The sequence below is a fragment of the Neomonachus schauinslandi genome, chromosome X, assembly GCF_002201575.2.
Source record: "Neomonachus schauinslandi chromosome X, ASM220157v2, whole genome shotgun sequence".
Taxonomy (NCBI): Eukaryota; Metazoa; Chordata; class Mammalia; order Carnivora; family Phocidae; genus Neomonachus; species Neomonachus schauinslandi.
Genome location: NC_058419.1, coordinates 65,410,238 through 65,425,500, shown reverse-complemented (window position 1 = coordinate 65,425,500; position 15,263 = coordinate 65,410,238). Strand labels below are relative to the sequence as shown.

Sequence of the window (15,263 nt, the reverse complement as noted above, 5' to 3'; positions counted from 1 at the left end):
ACCATAAGGAAAACAGCTATAGGGATAAAGTATAAACTAAAGATAAGGATATGATTTCTAAAAATGTGAAGTATTCAACTGTAGGTATCCCTCTGAAATTGCAAATGTTCTATCATGGGAGAGGTTAGGAGAACATCTATGATGAATATGGTAGAGGAGCTTCTTGCACTGGTGAGGAAATTAAAAGACCACTAAAATCCCTTCCACACTCTTAAATTTTTGTATGGTACCCCCAAAAAATTAATTTTAAACTACCTAAGTTGATAGCAGAAAAAAAGCATGAGCACGTCACAGCAATAATCTCTCCTGAACTTTTAGGAACTCTGAATTCAAATACCCACTTTCTACTTGCATCTCTCATGGATATCTAATAGGCCTCTCAAACTTAACATGGCCAGAGCAGAACTCTTTACTACCTCTAATAAACTTAGTTCTTCCCTACTGTTCTCCATTTTAGTAAGTAACACCAGGATCCACCAGCCACTGAATCTGGAAGCCTGAGAGTCATCTCTGACTACTCTCACATTCTTACTGCCCTGCATTAATGTACCAAATCCTGTTGTTTCTATTCCAAAACATATCCTTTACCTCCAATACTACCAACTCCATTCCAGGCCAACATCATCCCTTATCTGAACCACTTGTTTCTGTATTTAAAAAGTGGCAACATACAACAAAAATAAATTTTAGTGAGTACTTACTAAGTGCAAGGCATAATGGTTAATAAAAAATAATGAAACTGTCTTCAAACTCACTATCCAGTGAAAAACATACAAGAATATTAGAATGTGTAAATAGTAGAAGTATATTAAAAGATGGTATAGTAATTATATTAATAGTGGATCTACCTCTTCCCAGGAAAGTTAAAGGAACTAAGTTTGAAACTTCTTTAAGATAAAACGTTTAAGTCTTATATTAAACTGTTATTAAAAGAGTCACAGAGGGGCGCCTGGGTCGCTCAGTCGTTAAGCGCCTGCCTTCGGCTCGGGTCATGATCCCGGGGTACTGGGATCGAGCCCCGCATCGGGCTCCCCGCTCGGCGGGAAGCCTGCTTCTCCCTCTCCCACTCCCCCTGCTTGTATTCCCTCTCTTGCTGTGTCTCTCTCTGTCGAATGGATAAAATCTTTAAAATAAATAAATTAAATAAAATAAAAAAATAGAAGAATCACAGAGGGCGGCTGGGTGGCTCAGCTGGTTAAGCGACTGCCTTCGGCTCAGGTCATGATCCCGGGGTCCTGGGATCGAGTCCCACATAGGGCTCCCCCTGCTCTGCGGGGAGCTTGCTTCTCCCTCTGCCTCTGCCTGCCACTCCCCCCTGTTTGTGCTCACATTCTCTCTCTCTCTCCCCATCAAATAAATAAATAAAATCTTAAAAAAAAAAACTAGAGATATATTTTAAAAATATTTTATGAACACATGTTGGGACCTTGTAACAACCTAAAAAGTAAGTCTGGTTCAAAACTTTAAAAGTATGTTTTTTTCGAACAGTAATTTGAAGGATGAGAACAAGAACAAAAACAAAGGAGATATGATAGAGAAGAGAATAGTCAGAGGTGAAATAAAGTCAGAGGTATCCACTAGATTTGGGGATTAAAAGGTCACTAAATGACTTTAGGGGGGAAAAGTCTCAATAAAGTAGGAACCACACTGCATGGATTGAAAAATAATTTTTAAAGATGGTGAAATATAGATATCCACTAGAGACCTGGCTCAAAGAAATAAGTTCAAGGTGCAACAGCCAGAAAGGGAAAACAGCACTGAAGAAGTAACCAGACTATGTACTCAGAACTAGTGGCTTAGAAAGAAGAGAGTTGTCTATCACTACACTACTAAAGAAATCACATCTTCAGAAAGGAAGAAAACAAAACAGATTTCTTTCAAATAAATTGTTTAAACAATAGAAAGGTTATAAAAAGGTTCATTTATGTAATAAAAATAGAAGAAACTTACACTTTATCACCAATTTCTTCTGCCATTCGAAGAATTTCAAAGAGAAGTACCATTTTTCCAGAATGTTCTAAAACCTCAGCATCAGCATCTGTAACAAAATCTTTGTACCAGTCTGGAGCTGGGCTGCTTGGATTAGAAGAGGAAGTAGCTTTACCTAAATAAAATAAATGAAACATAAATAAGTAGGCAAATAAGAAAAGAAACTCAAAGATCCAGAGAGAAGGATTAAGAGACCAAGAGAAATAGGAGGAAGGGGGGAAAGGGGAGGGAAGAGAAGGGAGGAGGCGAGAAGGGGGAAGAAGGGGAAGGAGGGCACCCTCTTTCAAGAAGAGAAAAAAAGACCACCCCAGGAAAGGGAGAGCTTTACTGTGCAGAAAAGACACAAGGTGGGCAGTGTAGTAGAGGGGACAAACCCAACTCTAGGAGAAGGAGAGAAAGACAGGGAGTGGGACACATACAAACAGGCACAAATGAATGCAAAGGAAGAAAAACATTGAGGGGAGGAGGCATGCACACCAAGTAAGAGAGTAAGCAAGAGAAAGACCCTGAGAAAGTACAACTATGAGAAACAGTGCCTAGGAGCAGGGGGCTCAAAAAACAGAGACCCTAAGAGACAAAGCCCGCCCCTGCTCCAGGCACTGAGAGTGTGTAACTCCCAACACAAACCCCAAGAGATAGGGACTAGGACAGAAAAAGACCTAGAGAACCAAAGAGAGACAGACAGAGGTAGGGAGGAGAAGAGGGAGGGAAGAGAAATAGACTGATTCAGAGATCAAGAGAGAAAAGATCTTAGGGGCAGGAAATATTTCACAGTCATAACAGAATTCTGGAAAACAAAAAGTGATTGATCCCAGAATGACCATGTCATATTAAATCGTTTTGTTATTTTCTCCACAAACTCTGAAAAGAAAGTAACACAAAATAATCTATTAAATATCTAAACATAAACAGTTCAATTCAAAATTAGGAACATAAGGTTTACCTGTTTTTGTACCTTCCCTCAATTGCTTTTTAATGTATTTTAAATTTTTCCATATTTTTGTTATATATATTTTACAAAAGTATACATATTCACAAAAGTATACAGAATATGGTGAATAGCCATGTTCCCACATCCCACCTTCATTAAATTTTACCACTTGCTAAATCTGCTTCTGATGCAATTGACACCTAATATGTGACCATACCCAATCTCATTCTCTTCTTTCCCTCCCATCTTTCTGAGAGATATCTAAAATCCTAAATTCTAATAATCTCTCGGTTTAGAGGGTATTAAGCTATGTGAAATAAGTCAGACTGAGAAAGATAAATACCATATGATTCCACTCATAAATGGAATTTTAAAAAATGAATAAACAAACAAAAAGCAGGATCAGACCTATAAATAGAGAGAAAAAACTGATGGCTGCCAGAGGGGAGGGAGTGGGGGTTTAGGAAAAATGGGTGAAGGGGAGAGGGAGATACAGGCCTCCAGTTATGGAATGAGTAAGTCATGGGAATCTAAAAACAATACAAAGCAAAACAAATGAATAAACAAACAAAAAGCAGAATGAGACCTATAAATACAGAGAACAAACTAAGTCATGGGAATAAAAGGCACGTGATATTGTCAATAAAAGTCAATGATATTGTAACAGCAATGTAACAGGAGAGATGGTAGCTACACTTGTGGTGAATATAGCATAATGCATAAACTTGTCCAATAACTAGGTTGTACACTTGGAACTAATGTAATATTGTGTCAATTATACTAAAAAATGTAAAAGAACAGGGGCGCCTGGGTGGCTCAGTTGGTTAAGCGACTGCCTTCGGCTCAGGTCATGATCCTGGAGTCCCGGGATCGAGTCCCGCATCGGGTTCCCTGCTCGGCAGGGAGTCTGCTTCTCCCTCTGACCCTCCTCCCTCTCATGCTCTCTGTCTCTCATTCTCTCTGTCTCAAATAAATAAATAAATAAATAAATCTTTTAAAAAAATGTAAAAGAACAAAATAAAATTTATTATGTATCAAAATAAATAAAATAAAATCCTAAATTCTGTATTTACTATTTCTGTGTATGTTTTATATTTTTACTACACATGTATCTTTAAACTGTACATTACTATTCATGTTTTCAAACTGTATATAAGCAGGCTGTATCTTTCTGTGACTTACTTTTTCATTAAATGTAGTTTTTCATTTTTCACTCAAAGTGAGACTTACTCAATCACTCTAACTGCTATGTAGAATTCTGCACAAATATACCATCATTTATTAGCTCTCCTCATAGACATTATAAACATCTCATTAGTCTCACAGATATTTAGATTATTTCTAATTTTTGGCTACTGTCAAATGAACACTCAATTTTGTTATATTTTTCTAGAATATTGTCTACTTCATCTAAGTTTTAAATTTTCTGGCATAAACTTACACTGTTGATTTTTAAAATTATCACTTTAAACATAATACAGTCTTTATCAAATATTTCTATTATTGGAGGCCCTTAAGAATCTAATTATGCTGTTTGTTTTGTGTGTTAACTTTTGCCAGGCTGACTGCTAACTTATTTTGTTGCTAACTTTTTCTAAAGTTAATTGTTTCCTCAGGTATTCTATCATTTTTATTTTCATTTCACTTTCAGTGTAGCTGTAATATGTGAGAATCCTGGGTAGAGATCATACATCTCCACACTTACTCTGCATCTGTTTCTGCCAGGTGCTCCAGGGGATCAACAATCCAGGATTACTTTTGAGGTATTGCAGCTTGAGATCTTTATTTATTTATTATTTAATTTTTAAAGATTTATTTATTTATTTGAGAAAGAGAGAGAGGGCGCGAGCATGGGGGAGAGGGGCAAAGGGAGAGAAGAAAGAGAATCTCCAGCAGACTCCCTGCTGAGGGAAGAGCCCGACCCGGGGCTTGTTCCCACAACCCTGAGATCATGACCTGAGATGAAATCAAGAGTTGGTCATTCAGTTGACTGAGCCACCCAGGAGCCCCATCAGCTTGAGATTTTTAGACTAAGTAACATAAATTCAAATCATAACCTATGTAAGCCCATGATTATGAATCCAAGGAAACTATTTTTCTCAACCCAGAGACCAGGATGAAACAGATAAGCTTCCCTGACATCTCCCTGGATGGATGGGCAAATTTTTCTTCTACCCTATTCTTCAATGGTCTACATACCCTTTGAAGAGATTCAGCTTTAATCTGGGTTCAAAGAACTCTCCACCTTATACAGGGCTCAAGGCCTTGTATCCTATCCCTGGGTAGGTGAAAACCAAAGTTGTTAGTCTGAAGACTAGCATATCCCTAAGGCTTTCACAGCATACCTTCTTGAAATTACTGTTTCAATTATCAGTTCCCGGGCACCTGGGTGGCTGTCATTAAGCATCTGCCTTCAGCTCAGGTCATGGTCCCAGGGTCCTGGGATTAAGCCCAGCATCGGGCTCCCTGCTCAGCGGGAAGCCTGCTTCTCCCTCCCCCGCTCCCCCTGCTTGTGTTCCCTCTCTCGCTGTTTCTCTCTCTGTCAAATAAATAAATAAAACTAAATAAATAAATAAATAAATGATCAGTTCCTTCTTTGTGTCTGGGTCCTGGTGATTTCCATTACTTATAGAGAGCTCATTATGTATTGATATTCAAACCACAATTAACTACTGCCTAAACATGTCACATATTTGCAAGAATCCATCCTTTCCTTGAATGCCTTATATTATTTTCTCCCCTTCTTTACTTGGCAAACTTCTTTTTATGCTTCACTATCCTTTAAGAATCAACTGAAATTTCACCTTAGAAAGCTTCCTTTGCAAGGCTGGCCCTAGGCTGTTGTCTGTGCACTTGAATGGTACATAGCTCCTTGTACTATTATAAAACTTTCCCTGATAAGAATGGCTCACTGTGCCTAGATTGTACAATGTGGTTTGTTCTGAACCCCCGTTTCCTTTCTGGGAGTCTGAGATTTAGTAAGAGCCAGACAGACAGTGTGTTTAAAGCACATAAAACTTAGATACTTAGTCTCTAATGAGCTTCTTTGGTAGATGACACTTTACATATATTATCACAACTTATTTCTGGAGAAATTAGTACATCTTAGGTGACTCCATTGGGAGAAGACTCTTAGAAGGTTATGCCTGGTTTCCTCTGGACTCTGCCCCATCTGCTTTTTCCCTTTGCTGATTTTGCTTTCTACCCTTTCATTGTAATAAATCATAGACCTGAATATGACTACATGCTGTCTTGTGAATCACTGAACCTGAGGATGGTCTTGGGGCAACTGATAAACACCTTATGAAGCCAATGTTAACTAAACTCCTCTCTACAACTGGCAAATAACAAACGCATTTAGGGAATTCTGCAGTTCCACAGGTTGCACATAACTTCAGTAATGGTTACCCAAATATACTAGAGGTAATTTAAGTAAAGTGAAAATGTTAGCAATAAAAAAATGCTAGCATAAAGTTAGTAAAAATGTGGCAGCTAGGTAAGAAATTCCAAAGCTTAGGAGAGGTGATAATTTCTGTGCAAAAGATTCCATTCTAATTTTGATCCTATTGGATATAATGAAAATACTTTACAGTAATGTCCAAAAAAATAAAAACTGATTCAGAAAATAAGGGTTTATAACTCCAGTTAATAAATACCCTGGATATGTAATTAAAACTTACAAACTGGTATTTTATGTTGGATATTCTTATTTCAACATCCACATGGATTAACTATTACTTCTGTTATAACTTTGTCCTTATATATCTGATAAGAAACAGTAAATTAATCAATCAAAGCCACTCCTTAATATCCACTCTGGATATCACAAGTTGCTTACAAGGTAACGCAAAAAGAAATACAAACAAATAAAAAGCAACAACTTTACCCCTAATTTCTTGAAGCACATTTTTCTAAATATATATTTAACCACCATATTTGCATCAAGATACACTGCAGTTTTATAAAGAAAAGTAGCAATATCATTAAAGTATTATGTATCTATGTAGTACTAGTAGTAGAATGTTAAGCTCCATGAGTGCATTTTGTTGACTGATAGAACCCAAGCTTCTATAGCAGTGCCTGGACCAATTTGTCATTTGGAACCCACAGCCTGCCCTATCCGCTTTTAAGTTCACGACATGCCCCAATTCTTTCTAAACATTTTCACCTTGTGAAATATATGAAAAACAATAATGTTTACCTAACATACCTAACATACCAGGAGAAAACGGAAGAGGCTACTCATTTCTGGAGGTGACCCAGCTACCTCAGACCCCACTTGTACTTCTACAAGATGAAGGGATCAAGACCTCAGCACTTTTATTTAACCCATTTACAGCACAGAATGAAACATACTGGTTTGTATACTCTCCCTGTTCTCCTAACCAAAAGTTATGAAAAAAAATTTCAACAAGAACATTTTAAGAAAACCATTCCCAGGAACACATAAATTTTAAGCTATTTATTTCCAATTCTGAGATGACTGAGGAGAAATTTAAGTGAAAAGTCAGACCGGGAGAGCAGGGAGAGAGATAACAGAAGCTTCCTATTAAACTAGAACCATTCCTTTACTATTCTTAGAAAAATACTCTTTAAATCTAATTGGAAGATTAACACTGATAATAAACTGCCTTTATGGGACAAGAGCAGAGAAGAACAAGGAGGATAGTTTGGTAGTTTAATTTTTACTATCCCCCTGATTTCTAAGATAAGTAAACCGAGGTCTGTGGTGAGGCTGCCATCTGCTTATTCCAATAAGGTAGTGAGGAGAAAAATGTTTTACTTTGTTCTATTTTTTGAAAGTTTTATTTTAATTCCAGTTAGTTAACATACAGTGTACTATCAATTTCAGGTGTACAATATACTGATTCAACACTTTCATACAAGACCCAATGCTCATCATAAGTGCACTCCTCGATCCCCAACACATTTTTTAACCCATTCCCCCATCCACCTTCCCTCTGGTAACCATCACTTTGTTCTCTATAGTTAAGAGTCTATTTCTTAGTTTGTAACTCTCACTCTTTTTATCCCTTTACTGTTACAATTTTGTTTTTTGTTTTTGTTTTTCTTTGTTTTGTTTCATTTAAATTTTATTATGTTAGTCACCATACAATACATCATTAGTTTTTGATGTGGTGATCCATGATCCATTGTTTTCGTGTAACACCCAGTGCTCCATGCAGTACGTGCCCTCCTTAATACCCATCACTGGGCCAACCAATCCCCCCTCCCCCCTCTCCTCTAAAACCCTGTTTGTTTCTCAGAGTCCATAGTCTCTCATGGTTCATCTCCCCCTCCAATTCCCACCCCTCCCCATTTTTCCCTTCCTTCTCCTCATGTCCTCCATATTATTCCTTATGTTCCACAAATAAGTGAAACCATATGATAATTGACTTTCTCTGCTTGACTTATTTCACTTAGCATATCCTCCAGTCCCATCCACGTTGATGTAAAAGTTGGGTATTCATCCCTTCTGATGGCTGAGTCATGTTCCATTGTATATATGGACCACATCTTCTTTATCCATTCATCTGTTGAAGGGCATCTCGGCTCTTTCCACAGGTTGGCTATTGCGGACACTGCTGCTATGAACATTGGGGTGCATATGGCCCTTCTTTTCACTACATCTGTGTCTTTCGGGTAAATACCCAGGAGTGCAATTGCTGGGTCATAGGGTAGCTCTATTTTTAAATGTTTGAGGAACCTCCACACTGTTTTCCAAAGTGGCTATACCAATTTGCATTCCGACCAACAGTGTAAGAGGGTTCCCCTTTCTCCACAACCTCTCCAACATTTGTTGTTTCTTGCCCTATCCATTTTTGCCATTCTGACTGGTATAAGGTGGTATCTCAATGTGGTTTTGATTTGGATTTCCCTGATGGCTAATGATGATGAACATTTTTTCATGTGTCTGTTAGCCATTTGTATGTCTTCTTCAGAGAAGTGTTTTTTCATATCTTCTGCCCACTTTTTGACTTGATTGTTATTTGGGTGTTGAGTTTGAGAAGTTCTTTATAGATCTTGGATACCAGCCCTTTATCTGTAGTGTCATTGCAAATATCTTTTCCCATTCTGTGGGTTCCCTCTTTGTTTTGTTGACTGTTTCCTTTGCTGTGCAGAAGCTTTTTATCTTGATGAAGTCCCAAAAGTTCATTTTTGCTTTTGTTTCACTAGCTTTTGGAGATGTATCTTGAAAGAAGTTGCTGTGGCCGATGTCAAAGAGGTTACTGCCTATGTTCTCCTCTAGGATTTTGATGGATTCCTGTCTCACTTTGAGGTCTTTCATCCACTTTGAGTTTATCTTTGTGAATGGTGTTAGAGAATGGTCGAGTTTCATTCTTCTGCATGTGGCTGTCCAATTTTCCCAGCACCATTTATTGAAGAGACTGTCTTTTTTCCATTGCATGTTTTCTGCTTTGTCAAAGATTATTTGACCATAGAGTTGAGGGTCCATATCTGGGTACTTTATTCTGTTCCATTGGTCTATATGTCTGTTTCTGTGCCAATAGCATACTGTCTTGGTGATCACAGCTTTGTAATACAGCTTGAAATCGGGCAACATGATGCCCCCAGCTTTGTTTTTCTTTTTCAACATTTCCTTGGCGATTCGGGGTCTTTTCTGATTCCATACAAATTTTAGGATTGTATCTTCCAACACTTTGAAAAATGTCACTGGAATTTTGATCGGGATGGCATTGAAGGTATAGATTGCTCGGGGTAGCAAAGAGATTTTAACAATGTTTATTCTTCTGATCCATGAGCATGGAATGGTTTTCCATCTTTTTGTGTCTTCTTCAATTTCTTTCATGAGTGTTCTGTAGTTCCTAGAGTATAGATCCTTTACCTCTTTAGTTAGGTTTATTCCGAGGTATCTTATGGTTCTTGGTGCTATTGTAAATGGAATTATTTAATTTCTCTTTCTACAGTTGCGCTGTTAGTGTATAAGAAAGCAACTGATTTCTGTGCATTGATTTTGTATCCTGCCACATTACTGAATTGCTGGATGAGTTCTAGTAATTTGGGGGTGGAGTCTTTGGGTTTTCCACATAAAGTATCATATTGTCTGCAAAAAGAGAGAGTTTGATTTCTTCTTTGCCAGTTTGAATACCTTTTATTTCTTTTTGTTGTCTGATTGCTGTTGCTAGGATTTCTAGTACTATGTTGAACAATAGTGACGAGAGTGGGCATACTTGACGTGTTCCTGATCTTAAGGGAAAGGCTCTCACCTTTTCCCCATTGAGGATGATAGGCACTGTGGGTTTTTCATAGATGGATTTTATGAACTTAAGGAATTTTCCCTCTATCCCTATACTCTGAAGAGTCTGAATCAGGAAAGGATGTTGTATTTTGTCAAATGCTTTTTCTGCATCAATTGAGAGGACCATACAGTTCTTCTCTCTCCTCTTCTTAATGTGTTCTATCACACTGATTGATTTGTGAATGTTGAACCACCCTTGCATCCCGGGGATAAATCCCACTTAGTCGTGGTGGATGATCCTTTTAATGTATGGTTGGATCCTATTAGCTAGGATTTTGTTGAGGATTTTGGAATCCATATCATCAGGGAAATTGGTCTGAAATTCTCCTTTTTGATGGGGTTTTTGCCTGGTTTGGGGATTAAGGTAATGCTGGCCTCATAGAATGAGTTTGGAAGTTTTCCTTCTGTTTCTATTTTTTGAAACAGCTTCAGGAGAATAGGTATTATTTCTTCTTTGAATGTTTGGTAGAATTCCCCAGGGAATCCATCAGGCCCTGGGCTCTTGTTTTTTGGGAGGTTTTGGATCACTGCTTCAATCTCGTTACTGGTTATTGGCCTATTCAGGTTGTCAATTTCTTCCTGTTTCAGTCTCGGCAGCTTATAGGTTTCCAGGAAGGCCTCCATTTTATCCAGATTGCTCAGTTTATTGGCATAGAGTTGTTGATAATAATTTCTAATAATTGTTTCTATTTCCTTGGTGTTAGTCGTGATCTCTCCCCTTTCGTTCATAATTTTATTAATTTGCGTCCTTTCTCTTTTCCTTTGGGTAAGTCTGGCCAGTGGTTTATCGATCTTATTAATTCTTTCAAAGAACCAACTTTTAGTTTCGTTGATCTGATCTACTGTGTTTCTGGTTTCTAATTCATTGATCCCTGCTCTAATTTTAGTTATTTCTCTTCTACTGTGTGGCTTAGGCATTGTTTGCTGCTTTTCCTCTAGTTCTTTTAGGTGTAGAGTTAGTTGGTGAATTCGGGATTTTTCTATTTTTTTGAGTGAGGCTTGGATGGCTATGTATTTCCCCCTTAGGACCGCCTTTGCAGTATCCCATAGGTTTTGGACCGATGTGTTTTCGTTCTCATTGATTTCTATGAATTGTTTAAGTTCTTCTTTGATTTCCTGGTTGACCCCAACATTTTTGAGCACAGTGGTCTTTAGCTTCCAAGTGTCTGAATTTCTGCAAAATCTTTTCTTGTGATTGAGTTCCAGTTTTAGAGCATTGTGGTCTGAGAATATGCAGGGAATAACTTCAATCTTTTGGTATTGGTTGAGACCTGATTTGTGACCCAGTATATGGTCTATTCTGGAGAAAGTTCCATGTGTGCTTGAGAAGAATGAGTATTCTGTTGCTTTAGGGTGGAATGTTCTGTAAATATCTATGAGGTCCACCTGGTCCAATGTATTATTCAAAGCTCTTGTTTCCTTGTTGATTTTCTGCTTAGATGAACTGTCCATTGCTGAGAGTGGAGTATTGAGGTCTCCTACAATTAACATATTGTTATCAATATGACTCTTTATTTTGGTTAACAGTTGGCTTATGTAGAGGGCTGCTCCCATGTTGGGGGCATAGATATTTACAATTGTTAGATCTTCTTGTTGGATAGACCCTTTAAGAATGATATACTGTCCTTCTGTCTCTTATTACAGACTTTTGTTTAAAATCTAATTTGTCCAATATAAGAATTGCTACCCCAGCTTTCTTTGGAGGTCTGCTGGCATGGAAGATGGATCTCCATCCCTTCACTTTCAGTCTGGATGTATCTTTAGGTTCAAAATGAGTCTCTTGTAGACAGCATATGGATGGGTCCTGTCTTTTTATCCAATCTGCAACCCTGTGCCGTTTTATGGGAGCGTTTAGGCCATTCACGTTGAGAGTGATTATTGAAAGATGTGAATTAATTGTCATCATGTTGCCTGTGAAGACGTTGTTTTTATAGACTGTCCCTGTAAATTTCTGTTGTAGATCACTCTTGGGGTCTTTCTCCTTTTATAGAACCCCCCTTAATATTTCTTGCAGGGTCGGCTTAGTGGTCACATATTCTTTCATTTTCTGCCAGTCGTGGAAGCTCTGCATCTCTCCATCCATTGTAAATGAAAGCCTTGCTGGATAAAGTATTCTTGGCTGCATGTTCTTCTCATTTAGTACCCTGAATATGTCTTGCCAGGCCTTTCTGGCTTGCCAGGTCTCCGTGGATAGGTCTGATGTTATTCTGATGTTCCTCCCTCTGTACCTAAGGAATCTCTTCTCCCTAACTGCCCTTAGGATGGTTTCCTTGGGTCTAAGATTTGCATGTTTTACTATTACATGCCGGGGTGTTGGCCTGTTTTCCTTGATCTTGGGAGGGGTCCTCTCTGCCTCTAGGACTCGAATGTTTGTTTCATTCCCCAGATTAGGGAAGTTCTCAGCTACGATTTGCTCAAATACATCTTCTAGTCCTCTCTCTCTCTCTCCACTCCCTCTTGGATTCCAATTATTCTGACTTTGGAACGCTTCATGGTGTCACTTATTTCTCTGGTTCTATTTTCATGGATTCTGAGTTGTTTTTCCCTGGCCTCCTCTTTTCCCTTTTTATCTATTAAATTGTTTTCCAGGTCACTGATTCGTTCTTCTGCCTCACTTACCCTAGCCGTTAGATTATCTAGATTAGACTGGATCTCATTGATAGCATTTTCAAGTTCTGCCAATTCAGCTTTCATTTCTGCCCTTAGAGACTCTATGTTGCCATTAATTGATTTCTCCATTCTAGCCATTGTCCCCACAATTGCTAGCCTGAATTCCATCTCCGACATCTTGGTTATATCTGCATCCATTTGTAAACCTGCAGCATAAGTCATAATCTGTGAGTCTTTTCTATTTTGGGGGCTCCTCCTCCTAGTCATTCTGTGGATTGGTGTTTGAGGGAATGTATAGAGTCCAAATTATTGACCAGAACCCAAGCAAGATGCACCTGTTTTCTTGGGACCTTAGGGTTGCTGGCCTCTTGTTTTCCCAGCCTGTCTTCTGCGGGAGGGGCCTGCCACGCTGTTACTCAGGCAACCCTGTTTGGGCGGAGTTGCCCTGTGCCCCTGTGGCGGGGGATGGGCTCAGTGGGAATCAGTTTTGCGGGCTTTTGTTCTCTGGTGGCTTTCCCTGGCGGCTTTCTGCATCTCTTCCGCGAGTCAGAGCAGAAGAGACCGTTTCCAACCCTCTGCCTCAGAGCAGAGAGAGCGCAGTCTGTTCTTCAGTGAGCTCTCCAGGCCACACTGTCTCCGTTTCTGTCCGTGCTGCTATAAACTGCAGCGTTCTGGGTTGTGCGCCCCTTCGCAGCGCTCCCACTCCTGCCTCCAGGTTGGAGCACGTCTCTGCCCTTTGTACTTCTAAAACCGCCAGCCGCTCCCAGTTCACGTGTGCGTGACCCCGCCGCTCCGGGTTTCCATCCCGGGGACTGCCCTAAAGTCCTTTCCCCGCCGCTACCAGTCTGCAAGTCTGTGACCCGTCCACAGCACGCGAGTCTGTCACTCACCAGTGGTGTAGGATCCCCACAGTCAGGCACCATCCTGCTGCCCTTACAAATTTGTTTCTTAAATTCCACATATACGTGAAATCACAGGGTATTTATCATTCTTAGAGTGACTTACTTTGCTTAGCACAATACTCTCTAGTTCTATCCATGTTGTTTCGAAGGTCAAGATTTCATTCTTTTTGATGGTTGAGTAATATTCCATTGTAATTATATATCACCTCTTCTTCATCCATTTGTCTACAGATGGACACGAGGGCTTGTTCCTTAATTTGGCTCTTGTTGATAATTGCTGTTTTACACATAGGGGCGCATATATCCTTTTGAATTAATTTTTTTGTATTTTATGGGTAAATACCCAGTACTGAAATTATGGGATCGTAGAGTAGTTCTATTTTTAACTTTCTGTGGAATCTTCATACTGTTTTCCAGAGTGGCTGCACTAGTTTGCATTCCCACCAAGAGTGCAAAAGTGTTCCTTTTTTTCCATATCCTCACCAGCATCTGTTGTTTCTACTGTTGATCATTTTAGCCATTCTGACAGGTATGAGGTGATATCTCATTGTAGTTTTGATTTGCATTTCCCTGATGATACGTGGCCTCTATTGGCCATCTGTGTATCTTCTTTGGGAAAATGGCTATTCATGTTGGCTGTGCATTTTTACTTAGATTGTTCATTTCTTGGGTGTTGAGGTTTAGAGGTTCTTTATATATTCCAGATATTAACCATCTATCAGATATGTAATTTGCAAATATTGTCTCCCATTCCGAAGGCTGCCTTTTAGTTTTGTTGGGTGTTTCCTTCACCGTGCAGAAGCTGCTTATTTTGATGAAGTCCCAATAGTTTATTTCTGCTTTTACTTCCCCTGCCTCAGGAGACATATCTAGAAACAACTTGCTATAGCCAATGTCAGAGGTATTACTGCCTGTGTTCTCTTCTAGGATTTTTTATGGTTTCAGGTCTCACAGTTATGTCTTTTAATCCATTTTGAATTTCTATTTGTGTGTGGTATAATAAAGTGGTCCCATTTCATTCCTTTGCATGTTGCTGTCCAGTTTTCCCAACACCACTTGTTGAAGAAACACTGTTTCTCCCATTAGATACTTTTTTTTTTTTTTTTTTAAGATTTTATTTATGGGCGCCTGGGTGGCTCAGTTGGTTAAGCGACTGCCTTCGTCCTAGGTCATGATCCCGGAGTCCTGGGATCGAGTCCCACATCGGGCTCCCGGCTCAGCAGGGAGCCTGCTTCTCCCTCTGACCCTATCCCCTCTCATGCTGTTTCTCTCTCTCTCTCTAATAAATAAATAAATAAAATCTTTAAAAAAAAAAGATTTTATTTATTTATTTGACAGAGAGACAGTGAGAAAGGGAACACAAGCAGGAGGGTTGGGAGAGGGAGAAGCAGGCTTCCCACAGAGCAGGGAGCCCCACGCAGGGCTCAATCCCAGGACCCTGGGATCATGACCTGAGCCGAAGGCAGACGCTTAATAACTGGGCCACGCAGGCGCCCCTCTCCCATTAGATACTCTTTCCTACTTTGTCAAAAACTAATTGTCCATAGAGTTGTAGGTTCATTTCTGGGCT

At 39.3% G+C, this 15,263-nt stretch overlaps 1 protein-coding gene across 1 annotated transcript in view; it reads right to left on the bottom strand.

The window, feature by feature from the left end:
- The window catches only part of ATRX (ATRX chromatin remodeler), a 319,976-nt gene that overhangs the window by 60,264 nt on the left and 244,449 nt on the right, over positions 1 to 15,263 (bottom strand). Inside the window, exon 26 of the mRNA XM_021678803.2 lies at positions 1,951 to 2,104. Coding sequence (XP_021534478.1) covers positions 1,951 to 2,104 — 154 coding nt within the window. The remainder of the gene's footprint in view (positions 1 to 1,950; positions 2,105 to 15,263) is intronic.